This window comes from Terrapene carolina, unplaced genomic scaffold, assembly GCF_002925995.2.
Source record: "Terrapene carolina triunguis isolate 2854851 unplaced genomic scaffold, T_m_triunguis-2.0 Scaffold113, whole genome shotgun sequence".
Taxonomy (NCBI): Eukaryota; Metazoa; Chordata; order Testudines; family Emydidae; genus Terrapene; species Terrapene triunguis.
In genome coordinates, this window is record NW_020664464.1 from 4265045 (window position 1) to 4281346 (window position 16302).

Genomic DNA, 16302 nt, shown 5'->3' on the forward strand with positions numbered 1-16302 from the left:
CTTGACAAGAAAATACACCAGATTATTTATAATTGGGAAACTAAAGAACACATTTCCTTAAACTGTTTGAGTATTGTTTTAGTGGGAATGTGTGTCACAATATTTTATTTATTCTCTGGCAGAACTACTCTTTAGACTTGGTGAAGATGATGGGGTCAAGAACAGTACTCCAAAGAAGAATGTGAAAGAAATACCAGATCAGACATTACAGAAGGTAAGATATTGAGCCCAGCAAGTTAAATCTAAATTTTAACGTAAGGGATCATATGTTAAAGTCAGAATTCATGAATTGAAGCTCTGTGTTCTATCTCTAATTTTCTTTCATAATTCAAAAACACTGACTGCCAAAATTATGTCAAAAATCAATGTTAGTGCAGTAGATATTGATGCATCATGTGAGATAAATGCTGTTAATGTCAGAGCAAATTAAAAATGTGTTTAAAGACAAAATGAACTGCAATAAACCAACACATTATCTAAATTAAAATAGAAGCATCTGCTTATTATTCACAGCTTTTGGGTTCCGAAATCTTTATTTTCTTTTGCCAAAGTTTATTTAACTGTACACATTATCAGATGTGAATCCATACAGCTGTTTTACTAGAGAATCACATCTGTGCATAATAGTGATTTGGAAATAAATTCACTTCGCATATTTTAAATTTAAAAAAAATACTGTTTAAAAAAAGTTCTTAAATATGTAACCTCTCTCTACAAAATGGTACTGGTAGATACATTTAGTAGGCTTATTGGTTTAACAGATATACTATACAGCATTTTTCATATTGTATTTGTACAATAATGAGGTATTCTTAACAAGTCACAGTTTTTGTATTGATATTTTTGCTTTGCACAAATAGTTTTATATGTTAATAAGTGTTCACTTAAAAGGGCACATTTGTATTTTACCATATGTTTTTGTTTGCTGCAAAGAAAATGCATTTTTCAGATAGGCCTATTCCTTTAGCTTGTCCTTTAGCTTGTGATTTGGCCTAATTATATTGGTCTAGTTAATTAAACCTTTAAGAGCATTGTTAAATTGAATAAACACAAATATGTACTTAAAATGTCAGTATGGCTATTTCTATTTTTCTTATATTTGTGAATTAACTTGTAGGAGTACAGTAATTTACAGCAGATGACGTGATTGCATATACTTGTAACACTTGCCATATGGTCAGGTAATGAAGTCTGTCATCTCGTTATTACTGAATGACAAACATCATGTTAAAATAATAACACGCATAACAGGAAATGCTCACATTCATTTATCTTAAGGCAGAGTGAGTAATTGAAATAATTTGAGCACTGCAGTCTAGGATTTCACACAGTTTATACTAGGTTATTATCTATATTTCAGAACTATAATTTTGTTTGCCAGGTGCTGTATAATTTTTTATCTCTATGGATACATACTGTTGTGATGATACCTTAGGACAGTAGTCAGGGCCGGCTCTAGGCAGCAGCCTAGCAATCGTATGCCTGGGGCGGCAAATGGGAAAGGGCGGCTTCCCGGGCTGTCTTAGGGTGGCACTGCTGCGGCTTTTGGTGGCACGCTTGCGGCAGCTTCTCCGGCGATTCCCTCGGCGGTGGCATGACGGCAGCAGCTCCTCCTCCGGTTCCCTCGGCGGTGGCATGACTGCGGCAGCTTTTTTTTTTTTTTCCTTCGCCGCTTGGGGCAGCAAAAAAGGTAGAGCCGGCCTTGAAAGTAGTTCTCAATCAGGGGTCTGGGGCCTCCTGGGGTGCTGTGAGCAGGTTTCAGGGGGGCTGCCAAGCAAAGCCAGCATTAGATTTGCTGGGGACTAAGGTAGAAAGAAGAAGCCCCACTGAATGCGTCTGAAGCCCAGGGTCCTGAGCCTTGCCACCTGGGGCTGAAGCTGAAGTCTGAGCAATGTAGCTTTGCAGGGGCCCTCGTGGCATGGGGCCCCAGGCAATTGCCCGGCTTGCTATACTCTAACGCCGACCCTGGCTTTTATATGCAGGAAACGAGTTGTTGTGGCACAGGTGGGCCATGGAGTTTTTATAGCGTGTTGGGGGGGCCTCAGAAAGAAAAAGGTTGAGAACCCCTGCCTTAGGATATAGACCCAGAAGATATTTGCTGTTTCCTTTCAACTACCCATAAGAGACTTTAAATGACAATGAACGTAAAAGGTGTTTTAAGAACTAAGAAATGAAGAAAGCTCAGGTTGGAAGGGCTTAATGCACAGTGAGTTAATGATGAGTACTGTATTGGCCTTTAACCACTGGAGATGTGGGTTCAAATGCTAATCTTAATCATAAATACAATGGGTAAAATCTTAGCTTCATTGAGGTCAATAGCAAAATTCCCCTTGATTTCAATGAATTCAGGATTTCACCCAATGAGTTCTAATTCTTCGTTCACTGTAAACCTGCCACATGTTTTGCTCAAGGGAAGTCCAGCAATGGATAAGCATAGATATTGAAGGTCTGATTTCAAGCTCATTGATAAAGATATATTAGGATGTTTGAACATCACTATTCTTAATTTAACATGTGCACTCAGATCCTTCACTGTCATTTGAACTAAATTCATCCGTCAGACAAAATAATTCTATATGATTTAAAACAATTAAAAACCTTCAGCCTAATACAGCCTGTCAGTACCTCTGTTTCTTTAGAAATATTGTTCAGTTTAAAAAGTTTAAAATTTGATATTGTTTTTGGCATTCCACTCTCTTGCAGCATGCTGGCACTGGCCAATATTTTATAAAATGAGTTTCTAAAGTTAGGCTGCTAAATTCTTCTGTAGGTACCAGATTTTCCAAAGAGCTGAGCACTCAGCAGCTCCCACCAAAAATAGAGTAGAGAAAGAACTGTGGTACATCAGCTACTAGGTAACTGACAGTGAGATTTTTCCAAAGATTTTTCCAAAGTTGCATTGATTTTCCCAAAGACATTTTGGAAAAATCTTATCTGAGTAGCTGTTCCTTTTTACGGGCCTAGTTCAAATTAAACTTGCTGTTCATTGCTGAATATTGTGGTATTTAGTTTAAACTTTGACCAATGGCATTAAAGGACAGTAAGAATCAGTCTATTAGAGATAATCCTGAGTTTGTTTAGATGGTATAGTACATCAGCAACAAAACATATGCATCATTTGTACATAGCAAGTCTTTAGATATGAAGAAAAATGCTTTCTCAAATAGTGTTTGGTAAGCTTGTAAAGAGGTTTCACTGGGATGGTCTGGATTTTCCTATACTGCAAATAGAAAAGTTCCCAGTCTTCATATTCTAAAGTCCCTAAACTTTTATTAAAATTTCTGGCTGATTTTGAAAGGATATGTTTAATGTTTTTAAATAAGTACATCAAAGAGTTTGATTATTTAAATACCTTGTGCAAAACTGTTTGTTTTGTATATCGTTTCTTTTGAAAATTTTGTTCAGGTTGAATTAGTATGTATAACCAAATCAGTAATGATCTCGGAATGCATCAGCAAGGTTTATTAGCATACTTAGACTTCTGTGTCACTTTGTCTGGAATTTTAACTCCTTTTACCATCTGCCCTTTGCTCAACAGATGTATTATTGCAGTTAGAATGTATTCATCTACACTGCCTTAGAATTATTTTTGAATTAGGCACTTTAGATTATTTTTGTCCTTGTGCTAAATGTAATTTTATTTTCATAAAATAAATGTAATTTTAAGATATAGCAGTTTGGTTTTGTGCTATTTAAAAGGTTAAAAACAAAGTATAATGTTTCACTCTAAAACTCAATTTTGTTAGGTGTGCCAATTGGAAAAGAGATTTAGAGCTCTTGAAAGGGAATCAAAGAAGCTGAAAGAAGTAAATAAACAGTTAACCAAAGACAAAAATGATCTGAAAGCATCTATAAAATGTCACAAAGAAGATGCAGACACAAAAGAGAGAGAGTTAGAGAAGCTACTGAAGAAGCTTCGAGAAATAAAGAAAGACAAAGCAGATCTTCAGTTAGTTATTGATGAGCTGGAGAGAGAAGTTACCTCTCTGAAGAGGCAAGTGGCAGAAGCGAACAGGTTGAGAAATGAAAATGATGATCTGCTCTGTGAGGTGCAGCAGTTGAAAAATTCACTGGACAAAGCCAAAGCAGTGGCTACCATGGCCACTGTAGGAGCAACCCATGGGCAATGTAATTGTAAGACAGCAGGAACCAAGGCTAAATTAAAAGCAACCAAGAAAAAGAGCTCTCTGGGACGTCACCAAGCTTTTCTCAATCAGTCCATCAAGGTTATGAGCAATGTATTTGAGAACTTCAATAAGGATGGCTGGGAGGATATGAGTGAAAGCAGGTACGGCTCTCATTAACTTAGCTCTGTGTAGGGTGGACACCGTGCATATGTAAAGCACTAGCAAATGGAGATTGAATTTCAACTACTGTCGATTTGGTATTCAGAAAAAATACTGTCAGATCTTTTGAAATATCTTGGGAGGTCTTGTTCTGAGCTTATTGACTGAAATTTGCATGCAAAATTAGCCACAACTGCATCAGTATTTGAATAGGTGCCAGGAAACCCAAAAGAAGGCAATGCTTGATTTCTTCCAGTGATGCTATTTTCATGCAGTCATGAGGCTTGAAATTGACAGTTTGGCAGGTTGATTTAATTTGCTGGCCCTTTGCATATTCACCACTGACAGCTAAGGATTCCCAGGCAAGCCTACTAAGTCGGTTTAGTTATCTTGTGACATGCCGACCCGGGAGGAGAAACATTTTTTCCCCTTAATTTAGTTAGATAAATTTTGAATGACCCATTTCAGCTTGCTAGCAGATGTCTACAAGCTGTTTAACATCCTTTAAATTAAGAACCATCTACACTAATTATTTCATGTATGTTTTATGCACAGTCATTGTACTAACTTTAATTGAATGGTGGTGAAAAATTAGTTCTTTAAAAGTAAGTATTACTGCACATATCCCCAATCTTGAGTCACAAGCCCCCCAGCAAATAGCACTGACAAAACTCTTAAATGTTTAGAATTCTTGCCTCTTCTATCTGTCCCCCCCACACACACTTGAAGAGGCAGCTGTAAGCCACAAGGGCAAATGAATATAAAATGCTGCATAGCCTCCTACTTCTAGTTCTCTTGTTCCCAAAAGACAATAGAGAAGCAAGTTCTAATTCCACCTTGGGCAGAAGGGAGAGGGCTCGGGGGTCGATTTATCCATCTAGACTAGATGTGATAAATCGATCCCCGATGGATCGATCGCTGCCCGCCGATCCGGCGGGTAGTGTAGACATACCCTTAGTGTGTGGCAAGTTAGTGCAGGGTATTTTTGCACCTCAGCTGTCCAGAAATTAAATGTTCATGTAGGCAAACCAGAGCAAATCGCTTAACTTCTCTGTTCCTCAGCTTACCCATGCATTAAAATGGGGATAATGATATGTAACCAACTATGCAAAGTATCTTGAGAGCTATGGTTGCAAAGCGCTACATAAGTGCTAAGTATTCTTCTTGTTGCTATTGTTGTTTATATTATGGTCTGGGATTTTTTTTAGATTTTAATATTGCAGACATACTGATTTCATGCAAACGATTAAAGCTGGTGTTTTTGTTGTTGCTATTATTAGCAGTATTTCCTTCTCTTTTTTTAATTTGCTAGTTTTTGCCTTCTGTGAACAGTTTTGTTAATCATAATATTGTTCACCAAGGGAAAGTAATACAGTGGCTTCAAGATGTGCCCCAAATAACCCGAAGATATCCTCTTTGACAGTTGTACCCTGAGCATTTCCTAGCAATGATAGGAATGATTGGCAATGATAGCCCAGAATGCAGGATCTACTGAAGGAAATGTCTTTATTTAGTTATATCTTTTCCATGTCTAAAAATACAGTTCTTTATTACTGAAGGCTGGTTCTAAGTTTCAGGGTTCAAGTTTTATATTTTCTAGATGACAGAACATTCTTTCAAAGCATTCAGCTGCAAAGGAACATCAACACAATTAGAAATCCCTCAGTGGTACTTCAGCATCTTCAAAACATTACATTACTTTCTGCTCTTCACAGTCAGTGAGACACATTGATGCATCAGGGGAAGCTTTTCATCATACAAACACATCTTTTTAGACACTCTGCTTTTGAGTTTGAGGAAGCTTCTCCAGTTAAGTGGCCTGATTCTCTACTCCATTATACACCAGTTTTATGCCACTATAACTCTACTGAAGTGAACGGCACCTTCATATACCACCCTGTTGGTTTGGGGGGGGGGGGGGGGAGAGTAAATGTATCTTGTGCCAATGGATGGTTCAGACTTCATTTACCCAACTTTTCCACAACTCTAGTGGTAAAGCTGGTGATGACCAAGCAGAAAACTGGTAAGGCATGTGAGCCTCTGCCCCAGATCGTCCTTTCAGATGCACTGCAAATCTCGGGGAAAAAATTAGGTCCCCTCTCCATCTTGTAGCAGTGAGAAGAGCTGACTTCAAGGCAAGTGCTTTTGAACACCACCTAACTGTGACTGTTTAATCATCAGCAGAAGGTACTGCAGAAGCTCAAGGACCAGCTGAAATGACAGTGGAAATTTCCTTAGGAATAAAGTGATGAGGAGCCTTACAAAAGCTATAGAAAATAAGGGCACACTAGGTCACAAAGCAAGTTAATTGCAGAGCCTGGAAGAAAACCGAGGTATTAGGATTTGCAATTGATCTGTATAGTAAGCATTTTTAAACAGCAAGTACCAAGTTTAAAGGAGTCAGTAAACTCTGCAGCAGTAAAGAGCTGCGCCTTAGATATTTCACTAAAACTTAATTTAACTAATCAGCATTGCAAATATAGTTCAAGTGAAACAATAAAGAAGTATATTGCTATTATTATTTTGTATTAAATGTGTACAGTAGTTTGCAGAACACAGAGTGTTACGTGTTTCCTGCCCCCAAAGAATTTAGACTATAACTGACACACAAACATGCCCATAATAACAGATGAGGATTGTTTTTTGAATCTCTCAGATTAACAATGTCAAGGTTGTTGACCTTTGCCAAAAATTGACCTTTATTTTAGACATTTGTTATGCATCAAACCTTCTGTGATAAACAGCATGCCCGATCAGTCAGACTGGGTCTTAAAATAAGCAGGGTGGGGTTATTTTTAGCTTTGTTTGTTTGTTTTTGTTTTCACACATTGAAGTTCAATAACAATTAGTTTTAAGAGGAAATGCAGTACATCTTTGGAACCAGGTCACAGGACTTACAATATACTGTAGCACAGCTTTTTGATTATGTCAGCTTTCTGGTCTACAACAAAAAGTACTTGTCACTAGTATCATGCAGCCTCTTGTAAATTATAATTACAGTAGACTATAGAGGGAGTGTTCAAGTAGAATTCAGTAAAAATTTAAATTAGCAGAATTTAAGATTTCTTTTCATTTGTAAAATGCTTGTAACAAATGTGTTGTTTGTAGGTATTCATTAAATGAGTCAAATTAATATTTTCCAGATTATGCATTGTTCACCAACTGTTTTTAAAGTGCTTACGACAGTTCGCGTTTGTAATGTGTGTGACTAATCACATGGTATATTTTGTGATCCCTTATTCGATATTTCAACTTTTTAACAAGGACATTGATTTCCCCCCCAAATATGCGATTTTAGTGACTCTGAAATACCAACTTCTGAAAGCGTGGGATCAATAGTTATGAAAACAATCCAAAACCTTGATTCACTAACAGACACAAATGATCAACAGGAAAAATATCAAATACAAGATAATCAGATGGTCCACAATATTGCACATTTAGAAGACAAGAGCCGACTATATCACAAAAAGGTACAGTATAACTTGTGCATTAAAATGTATCCTATGATTTTCAAATAAGCAATTTTTAGTAAATATTTTTATAGGTTACAATACTTCAGTGTTTCCTCATATTGAACTAATCAGTCTAGTGGAGCCATTACCAAACATTTTACAGATTTTATTTAATTGAATATACACAAAATTAGATCTTAGAGAAATGCTTATTGTGAGATGTTGTGCAGTTCTTTATTGGAAGCTGAACATATAGCCAGTAGTCTATTCCTTGAGTATCTCTCTAGCTGAATAATATCTTAGGATGAGAACTGCCTACAAGATGTACTCATACAAGTAAACAAAAACATGACTCATCAATAACATATGGGCTAGCAAACATTTTATCTCAATTTATGAATTCTCAGTATTTTCAAATAAATTACCCTAGAATCATTGACTTCTTGTTTGCAATCCTGTAGTAGATTTTGGCATTGCAAAGGCAAAACCTTGAAGTTTGGATTTTAGGCCACTTGGCTGCATATAGTAATTGAACTATGCTTTTTGTCCTTATAGCTGCATATTTGACTGTTTTTGTTCTGTCCTCTTGGATTTAATTTGAAGAAACAAAGGAATAAGCATATGTAAAAATAAAGAATTGTCAGAACTTGAATAATCTTTTCTTGTACTGTAGATCTTGGTGCAAAATTAAGAAATATCATTGTAAAATGTTCAGTATAACCAGGAGTACTTGTCTTGCCGATAGGTGCCTGGATTTTCAAAAGTGTCTGCCTATGCACCTAACTCCCATCAAAATCAGTTGGAGTTAGGAGCTTATGCACTTTTGAAAATACCGGTAGGTACCTACCTACCTCGTTAGGTTCCTTTAAAAATCTGTCTGTGTCTTTATGGTATTAAATTATAAATTCCTCGCCTCATGTAGTACTCTTAGGGTTGACAAACTGAGACACGTTGCCATTCCTGACATCCCTCCTTTCCCTGTCACCACATCCATGATACTGATCAGAGCTGAGTGGAAACCGGCATTTCCATTCCTTAGAAAAATTCACATTTCCAAATTGGAAGAAAAAGTTGGAAATGTAAAATTTTCCATGGAACACACATTTTTAAAAAATTCCATTTCAGAAGAACCAAAACAGATTTTCTGGAAAATTTCCAGCTACCCAGATGGGCCCCATCTCCGGAGCAGCCTACCTACTGGGAAGCAAGAGCTGGGGAACCTGGGATCTGGGGTGCCACTGCTCCCCAGAAGCTGGCTAGCCATGGCTGGCAGGGAGATGGGCAGCCTTCCTGCTGGCAGGAATCTATGCAGCCTAGTCTTGTCCTTGGTGATCTGATCACCCTTTGTCTGCTACAGCTTTTCTGTTCCTCTATTCTTGTGCCTACTAGCCCAAGCCTGGACACAAAGCTAAAAACTTCCTCTCACTGAACTGGGGATGCCCCCCATTGAACTCTTCTGCAGCTATAGTCTTTATGTATTTCTGTGCTGTGTGAAAGAAGGTGGGATTTCTGACCTCCATAACTCGAGGGCAGCCGGAAAGCAACGGAAGGCTGGCTGAGGGATGGCTGGGCTCTCTTGAGTGAACTATGCACTGTGATCCTAATGGAAGAGCTAGCCAAGGCAGTCACTGGGGTGACTAGAAGCACAAAAGTTTTTTATTGAAACTTGAACAAAATCTCAGTCTCAGTGAAACTGGCCAGTACAAGGGGACTGTTCTGGTGAAGCAGGACAGGCTGGGTAAACCATGATGTCTTGGTTCATGGCCTACAGGAATTTATGAAGGTCTCTTCAGATCCTGAAGAAAGAGGCATCAAGGTCGTAGCAGCAGACAAACTGACTTTATCCAGTGCCCCGTCTAGCAGACTACAGGGCCGGCTCCAGGCACCCAAGCACGTGCTTGGAGCGGCACCTGGAAAGGGGCGGCCAATCTTGGGATGGCGGGGGGCAGCGCGGGGCTCGGTGTGGGGGGGGTTCCGGCGGCGCGGCGCGGGGGGGGGGGCGGTGCGCGCGCGGGGGGGTTTCGGCGGCGTGGCGCCCCATGGGGGGCGGCGGTGTTCGGCGGTGCTCCGTTCGGCGTGGGATGTTTGGCGGCGCTCTGCGTGGGGCAGTTCAGCAGCGCGGCGGGGGGCGGGGGGTGTTCGGCAGTGCGGCGGGGGGCGGCGGGTGTTCGGCGGCGCTCGGCGGGGGGGTTTCGGCGGCGCGGCACTCGGTGGGGGAGGTGTTACAGCGGGGCGGTGCTTTTTTTTGCTGCTTGGGGCGGCAAAAAAGTTAGAGTCGGCCCTGGAGACTAGCAACTGTGAAGACCAGTGTTGAGAAGATGATGCCAAGAAAAAACTGGAATGGCACTGTCACTGATGTCCCCAGCACCAAAGCTGACTCCACTACCATCACAGACACTGATACCAAAGCAGACACCGACACCTCTGGTACTGAAGACCGGCACTATGAGGGGCTACTCTGAACACTAAGGCAGAGATTCCAGATGGAGCTCAGGATCTTTATGCAAGGACAGACCATGAAAAGCCTCTGGAGAGAAATCCACCAAGTCCCGCACTGTGTTGAGGACTGGTGATAAGGAGCAGCCTACAAAGGAGCACTCCTCTGATACTGACCCTGGATTCGGCATCAGACTCCTCATCATAGATGCCCATATCCGATGACACACCACTGGAAAAGCCAGAACCATCATCAGCACCGAGGCACCTGCCGGTACCCAGACCAACCACGGCACTGCGAGCATTGTAATCCTCTGCACTGCCCATGGAGGAGATCTGTTCCTCCTGTCCATTGCACTCTTACTTGAGATCTTACTGTCATTGTCTTGAATCTCACACATTCACCTTATCCTTAAGGTTGTCTTCCTTGGCCTGGATGATCAGTGAGCTCCAGGCCCTTATGGCTAGACCTCCTTACACATCTTTTAATAGTGACAAGGTGGTTCTGAGACCATACCCTAGATTCCCCTCTAAGGGGGTCTTGGAGTTCCACCTAAATCATTCAGTTAACTTGTCAGTACTCTTCCCAAAACTACATTTGATGCTGGGTGAGAGAAAGCTGCATACTTTGGAGGGTTCTAAACTCTTGATTTGTTACACTGTCAGGACTAAATCTTTCAGACTGTATCTAGAACATTGAAATGCCTAAACCATTGCATCACAGAAGCTCTCTGAGTGGATCACATCTGCATCTCCACCTCTTACCAATTAGCTGGTGAGCTTCTCCATCCAAACATCCAGGTGCACACCACCAGGGCACAGGCATTTAGTTGAGTCTGCTTCAGAAATGTGTCAGTATCTGAGATCTGTAAAACAGTGATATGGAGCAACTCACTGACTTTCATTTAAAAAGCAACAGAGAGTCCTGTGGCACCTTTAAGACTAACAGATGTATTGGAGCATAAGCTTTCAAGCTTTTCGTCAGACACAGACTGTGAATGGCTAGCCAACTACAAAAGCAGTTTCTCCTCCCTTGGTGTTCACACCTCAACTGATAGCAGAGGACCTCACCCTCCCTGATTGAACTAACCTTGTTATCTCCAGACTGATTCTTGCCTGCATATTTATACCTGCCTCTGGAAATTTCCATTACATGCGTCTGACAAAGTGGGTATTCATCCACGAAAGCTTATGCGCCAATACATCTGTCAGTCTTAAAGGTGCCACAGGACTCTCTGTTGCTTTTTACAGATCCAGACTAACACGGCTACCCCTCTGATACTTGACATTCATTTAACATTGTGCCCTTAACATGGCAGCTAGGCTGAATGCCAAGTTTGGAAGAACAGTTTTTCAATATCTGACTGATACAGCTGATGCATCTCCTTCCCACCATTCAGAGTGAATACTTGCCAGGCATCTACCGTGGGATCCACAATGACACATGTTTGAAGAAGGAAGAACGGTTACTTACCCTACAGGAACTGTGGTTCTTGGAGATGTTGTAGTCAGGGTGGATCCCTTGCCCTACCCTCAATCCCGGCTCTTTGGAGTCCTCCACTAACATGGGCTGTGAATGGCAAAGGAACTGATGGAGGGTCACAGCTGCTCCATTCTCTGTGCCCCATATGGGAGCAAAAAACAGGCACATACTTGGACCCAACAAACATTGCTATTCAAAAGTCTCCAGGATTTCACATGAGGTGCTGCATGCCTCAAATGGGATCCACGCTGACATACTTTAGGGAAAATAACCATCCTTTACTTAAGGTTACATAAGAAGCCAATGGCTGAGCTGGAAAGGGAGCTCTGTTCTCTGTGGTAGTGGACAAATGTATCCAGTAGACCACAGTGCCTTTCATACATTTATTTCAAATCTCTATCCATCGACCAAATGTAAAATGGTGGTGCAATGCTTACCTCCCATTGTAAAGTACTTCAAGACCTATGTGAAAAAATGCCATGTAAGTGCAAACTCTTCTTATTAGCCAGATTCTTTTACATGGGACCACTAAGGGACAAAGAGTAATTTAGGTGGGAAGCTGTTACTTAGTGGATTAGATATTTTCTCTTGAACTGAGAATCCTGGGTTTTAGTCATAAGTCTAACAATTAGTTTGCTGTGACATTTTAGCATCTTTTTCCAACATTTGGGCTGAAAGGAGCTTCTGCACATACATGCATGGCTGTCTAAGTTACCGAGGCATTTTAGATTATTAGATTAGATTGGGTATCATTGCTCACTGTATTAAATCTGGCGATTTACGTTCTGGTTATTAACAATTTAAGAAATATATAATTCTTTACCTACACAAAAGAAAAATTGCAAGATTTTGAAAACAAATTAAAAAACAAAACTTTGTTTCAGAACTGATCAAGGACTTAAAAGCAAGGAAATGAATAGTTTCTTTTTTTAATGAATCACATTTTACCCACTTCTGTGCATATATTACTTATATTCCTACTGCATATGGCAAGCAACATTGTTCATCTTTCTACTTGTGTCAGCTGAACATTGAACAGGTTATTAGCCTATTTAGATTACAGAGTCTAGCAGCAATTATCATTTTATATTGAGATATTCTTGGACTAATCTTTAAAAGTGCATGCACCTGATTTAGGTGTAGTCAAACACAGGAGTTGGGGATTGTGTATGTACATAGGTGTTGCATGCTGTTTCAGGCTGACTATCTAATTTGGACTTTTGCAAAAGTGTACGCAAGCATTTGAATCTTTGAGCCATTATCTTGTTACTTAAATGTAAGGAAAAGTGGGATATTGTAGCTCCTGAAGTATTAGAACCTCTTTCATCCTAATGATGATCGGTGTATATTTTATTTAGAATGATACATTTCCCATAGCATCATACAGTGGTATTGCAGGACACTGTTTTATCCCCTTGCTTATGCCATAGTTGGGATCCTGTGGGAATTATCATCTTAGTAGGACAGTGCTCTTCTTTACAGTTTTTAAATGTTTTTTCCTACTCCCTGTGGAAAGGAAATAAACCAGTACTTTTCATTATAGTGCTGTTTGTCCACACTTCTGCGTAGTTTTATTTATTTTAATTTTGCTTATTTGAGATGGGGAGTTCTGACATTTATTTCCATACAAATCAGTAAGCTCTGGAGTGTTAACAGTAGATGTGTCAAAGTAGAAAGCTGCTTAATCTTTGTGCTGCTGTTCTTTATTTAGGGCAACACACAGAACAAGGACATTGAAAAATCACATTCCCAAAGGAGGAAGATCAGTCCTCTCATAACAGCTCATCCATCAGTTATAAACAAAGGTAGGAATTTTAGATACATTTGGGGCCAGGTCATGAAAGAAAGAAAAAGATATGCAAGGGTGTTTTTGCATGCCTAGTGTTTGCACGTAAGCACCATTACTGTGCACAGACCCAATTATATGCTGTCTTAGTATTTGCCTATTGAAATGTGGCATATACACATATTTTTAAATTTGGTCCTTTATTTTAATGAAGTTCTATTCAGAATAGTGATTATATAAAATGTCATCTTCTTGCTCAGCTTGTCTAATTTTTGTTTCTATGTCCAACCTATTGATTTTACTGACTAACGTAAGTTTTTACTACTTTCTATTCCTTTTAGCCTTTGAGATCCAATACAGCTGTGAGACAGAATGAGCTGTGTTCTCATCTGGCTCAGACCTTAAAAAAATCTGTTAACTAAGCACTGATTGTGGAATCTTTATTGTTGGTAATGCATCAATGAGAAACTTGGAATCAGGTTTGACTTCCAAATCCCAGGTTGAATTTGCAGAGCTGGCAGTTAGGAAAAAAAACAACCCTTTATATGTAACCTGAACCAGCTTGATCTGGAAGTCATTGAGAGACAATAAACATGGAACCCTACAAGCTGCTTTTAGCATCATTTTTCAGACAGAACCACACTTTGGAAGGCTCATGAAAAACTAAAAGCAATTTAATAATTATGTCATGACCTTCCAGTTTGGTGACCTGCCACTTTATGTTTAGTAAACAGAGAGAAAAGGAGAAATATTGTGGTCCAGAAACCAGGCTGCTCTGTTTTATTGCGGGAACGAATTAAGTCCTTGCAGCAGCAGATAGCTGTTCTGCAGAATGCAAAAAGGACAGCAGTATCTTCTGTCAAAGAATTGAAGGAAGCCAATGAAAAACTAACATCTCAACTACATCTGGCTGATCAAAGACTTCAAACCAGCAGACGGACAATACAGGTAACGACAACTCTATGGTAAAATGTAACAGAAAGATCACATTGCCGAAGTCTGACAGCCAAATTCACCTCTTGTATAATTCCATGGAATTATGTCAGAATTTAATTTATGCTTTTACCTTGTTGTGGTCAATATTTTGATAGAGCATGTTTGCTAAGCACGTTACAAATGAGCATATTTTATACAAGTGTTTTGAGTCAGTTACCATCTACAGATGGTTATTAAAGTAGAGGCCTCAATTCCATTGAGCCCTAACTGTGAGGAAGCTTCCCTGAGGAGGTAAGCTACCCTAGCCACTCCCATTCCTGTACCAGCACCAGTGATTTTGGGGCTAACTGACTAGCTTCAGATGCTGGAGCAGAGTGGAACAGCTTGTGCTGTTTCCGTCCTCTTCAGTCAGGATCTAGAATCAGCCCTACATCTTTTTTTAATCCTAGATTTCTCTGCTAAGGTGGGGGCAGTTAGAGAGCAAATTTTATGAAACTGGAAACTAGCAAACTGAAAGATAAACTGCCATTTGGTTAACACCCCACCCCCCCCCAAAATGCCAGCTTTCCCTCCCCTTCTTTAGCCTTCTCTCCACTTCATCCATGCTCCTATTCCTTCCTGTTTTTCCTCACTCTCACTTTTTATATATATTTTGTGTTAATGTATATGAAAACTCCTCAGCTGGACCCCCTTGCTACTCATGCTGTAGTGACTGGCCTGTCTTTTTATACAGCTGATTCAACATTTCTGCAGTAATTGTCTCCTGTTGGTCACACAAAAATATCCTGCTACAACAGATGGACTTGCTGGAAGGAGGCAGGCATTAAAAAAGAGATCAAATTTCTCTTCTCTCCCTCCCTTTCCCAATCTTCTCTGAATTTTTCTATTTGCAGATAAGGTGAAAACTGTATCAAGACCAGTCCTTTTTACTGTTTGGGAGAGGGGGAGCTACTAATTTCGGGGGGGGGGGGGGATCTCACTTCTGTTATACCTTTTGCATAACTGTGTATACATTATGAAATGTGTGTTTGAAATGTTCAAATACAGATGGTCCAAAGACATATCTAATGATTAGTGGAGCTCTCCCTACCTCATAAGCAGTATCATAATGTAGAGATTCATGGACTGTATTATTTTCACAGGGAGTAACATGTAATGTAGCTAGAACAGGTAATGTAAATCCAGACTTTGGAACTCCACAAGAAAGCAAACTGGGAAAAACAAATAAAAGGACGACCATGTTGTATTGCCAGGAAACTGGAAAAAAATGCACCATTGACATAAGCATAAATTATACTGGACCACTAGGTCTGCTATAGTTAAGGTTAAGACCAGCTTTCTGTGTAAATGATGATTCTTCTAAGTGCTCTGAAATCTGCATGCATAGCTGGATTGTCTTGAAATCTGCTATGCCTAGTTGGCGCATGTGATAGAATTAGTGACCCAAATTTGGGGTCATTTGAACAAGAGGTTCCTGAGATATAGCCCTCACCTAAAAAAACAGCTTTTCTTAAAGTTCACAGATTCTACCAGCTTTTTTGTGCACACTTAGGGTATGTTTACGCTGCAATGTAAGCCTGGGCTCAGAGTCAGGCTCAGACCTAACCTCCCTTCCATCCACATACAAATCCCACTAACCGAGGGCTCCGACTCAGGGTCCCAATACCCTGCAGGGGTGCAGTGTCTAAGCCCAGGTCAAGCCTTAACCCAGGGTTCGAGTCCTATTGCTTTGCAGTGTAGATGCAGCCCCTCTTGACTTGGGTCCTGGGAGACATCTAAAAAGTATCCCATAATCCCATGGGCCAACTTCTTTTGTCAAGAATCTTGAATCTACTCTACTGAAAATGGAAGCAACCGCTCTTGGTGTACTTTAGCAGCTCAGTGAGTCAGCATTCACCCTTCTTACCACTGAGCTGTAAA

The 16302-nt window shown here is 40.1% G+C and overlaps 1 protein-coding gene across 1 annotated transcript in view; it reads left to right on the plus strand.

The window, feature by feature from the left end:
• The window catches only part of CNTLN (centlein), a 277320-nt gene that overhangs the window by 187485 nt on the left and 73533 nt on the right, over positions 1 to 16302 (plus strand). Inside the window, exons 14-18 of the mRNA XM_024211087.2 lie at positions 123 to 214; positions 3747 to 4288; positions 7585 to 7759; positions 13372 to 13465; positions 14174 to 14394. Coding sequence (XP_024066855.1) covers positions 123 to 214; positions 3747 to 4288; positions 7585 to 7759; positions 13372 to 13465; positions 14174 to 14394 — 1124 coding nt within the window. The remainder of the gene's footprint in view (positions 1 to 122; positions 215 to 3746; positions 4289 to 7584; positions 7760 to 13371; positions 13466 to 14173; positions 14395 to 16302) is intronic.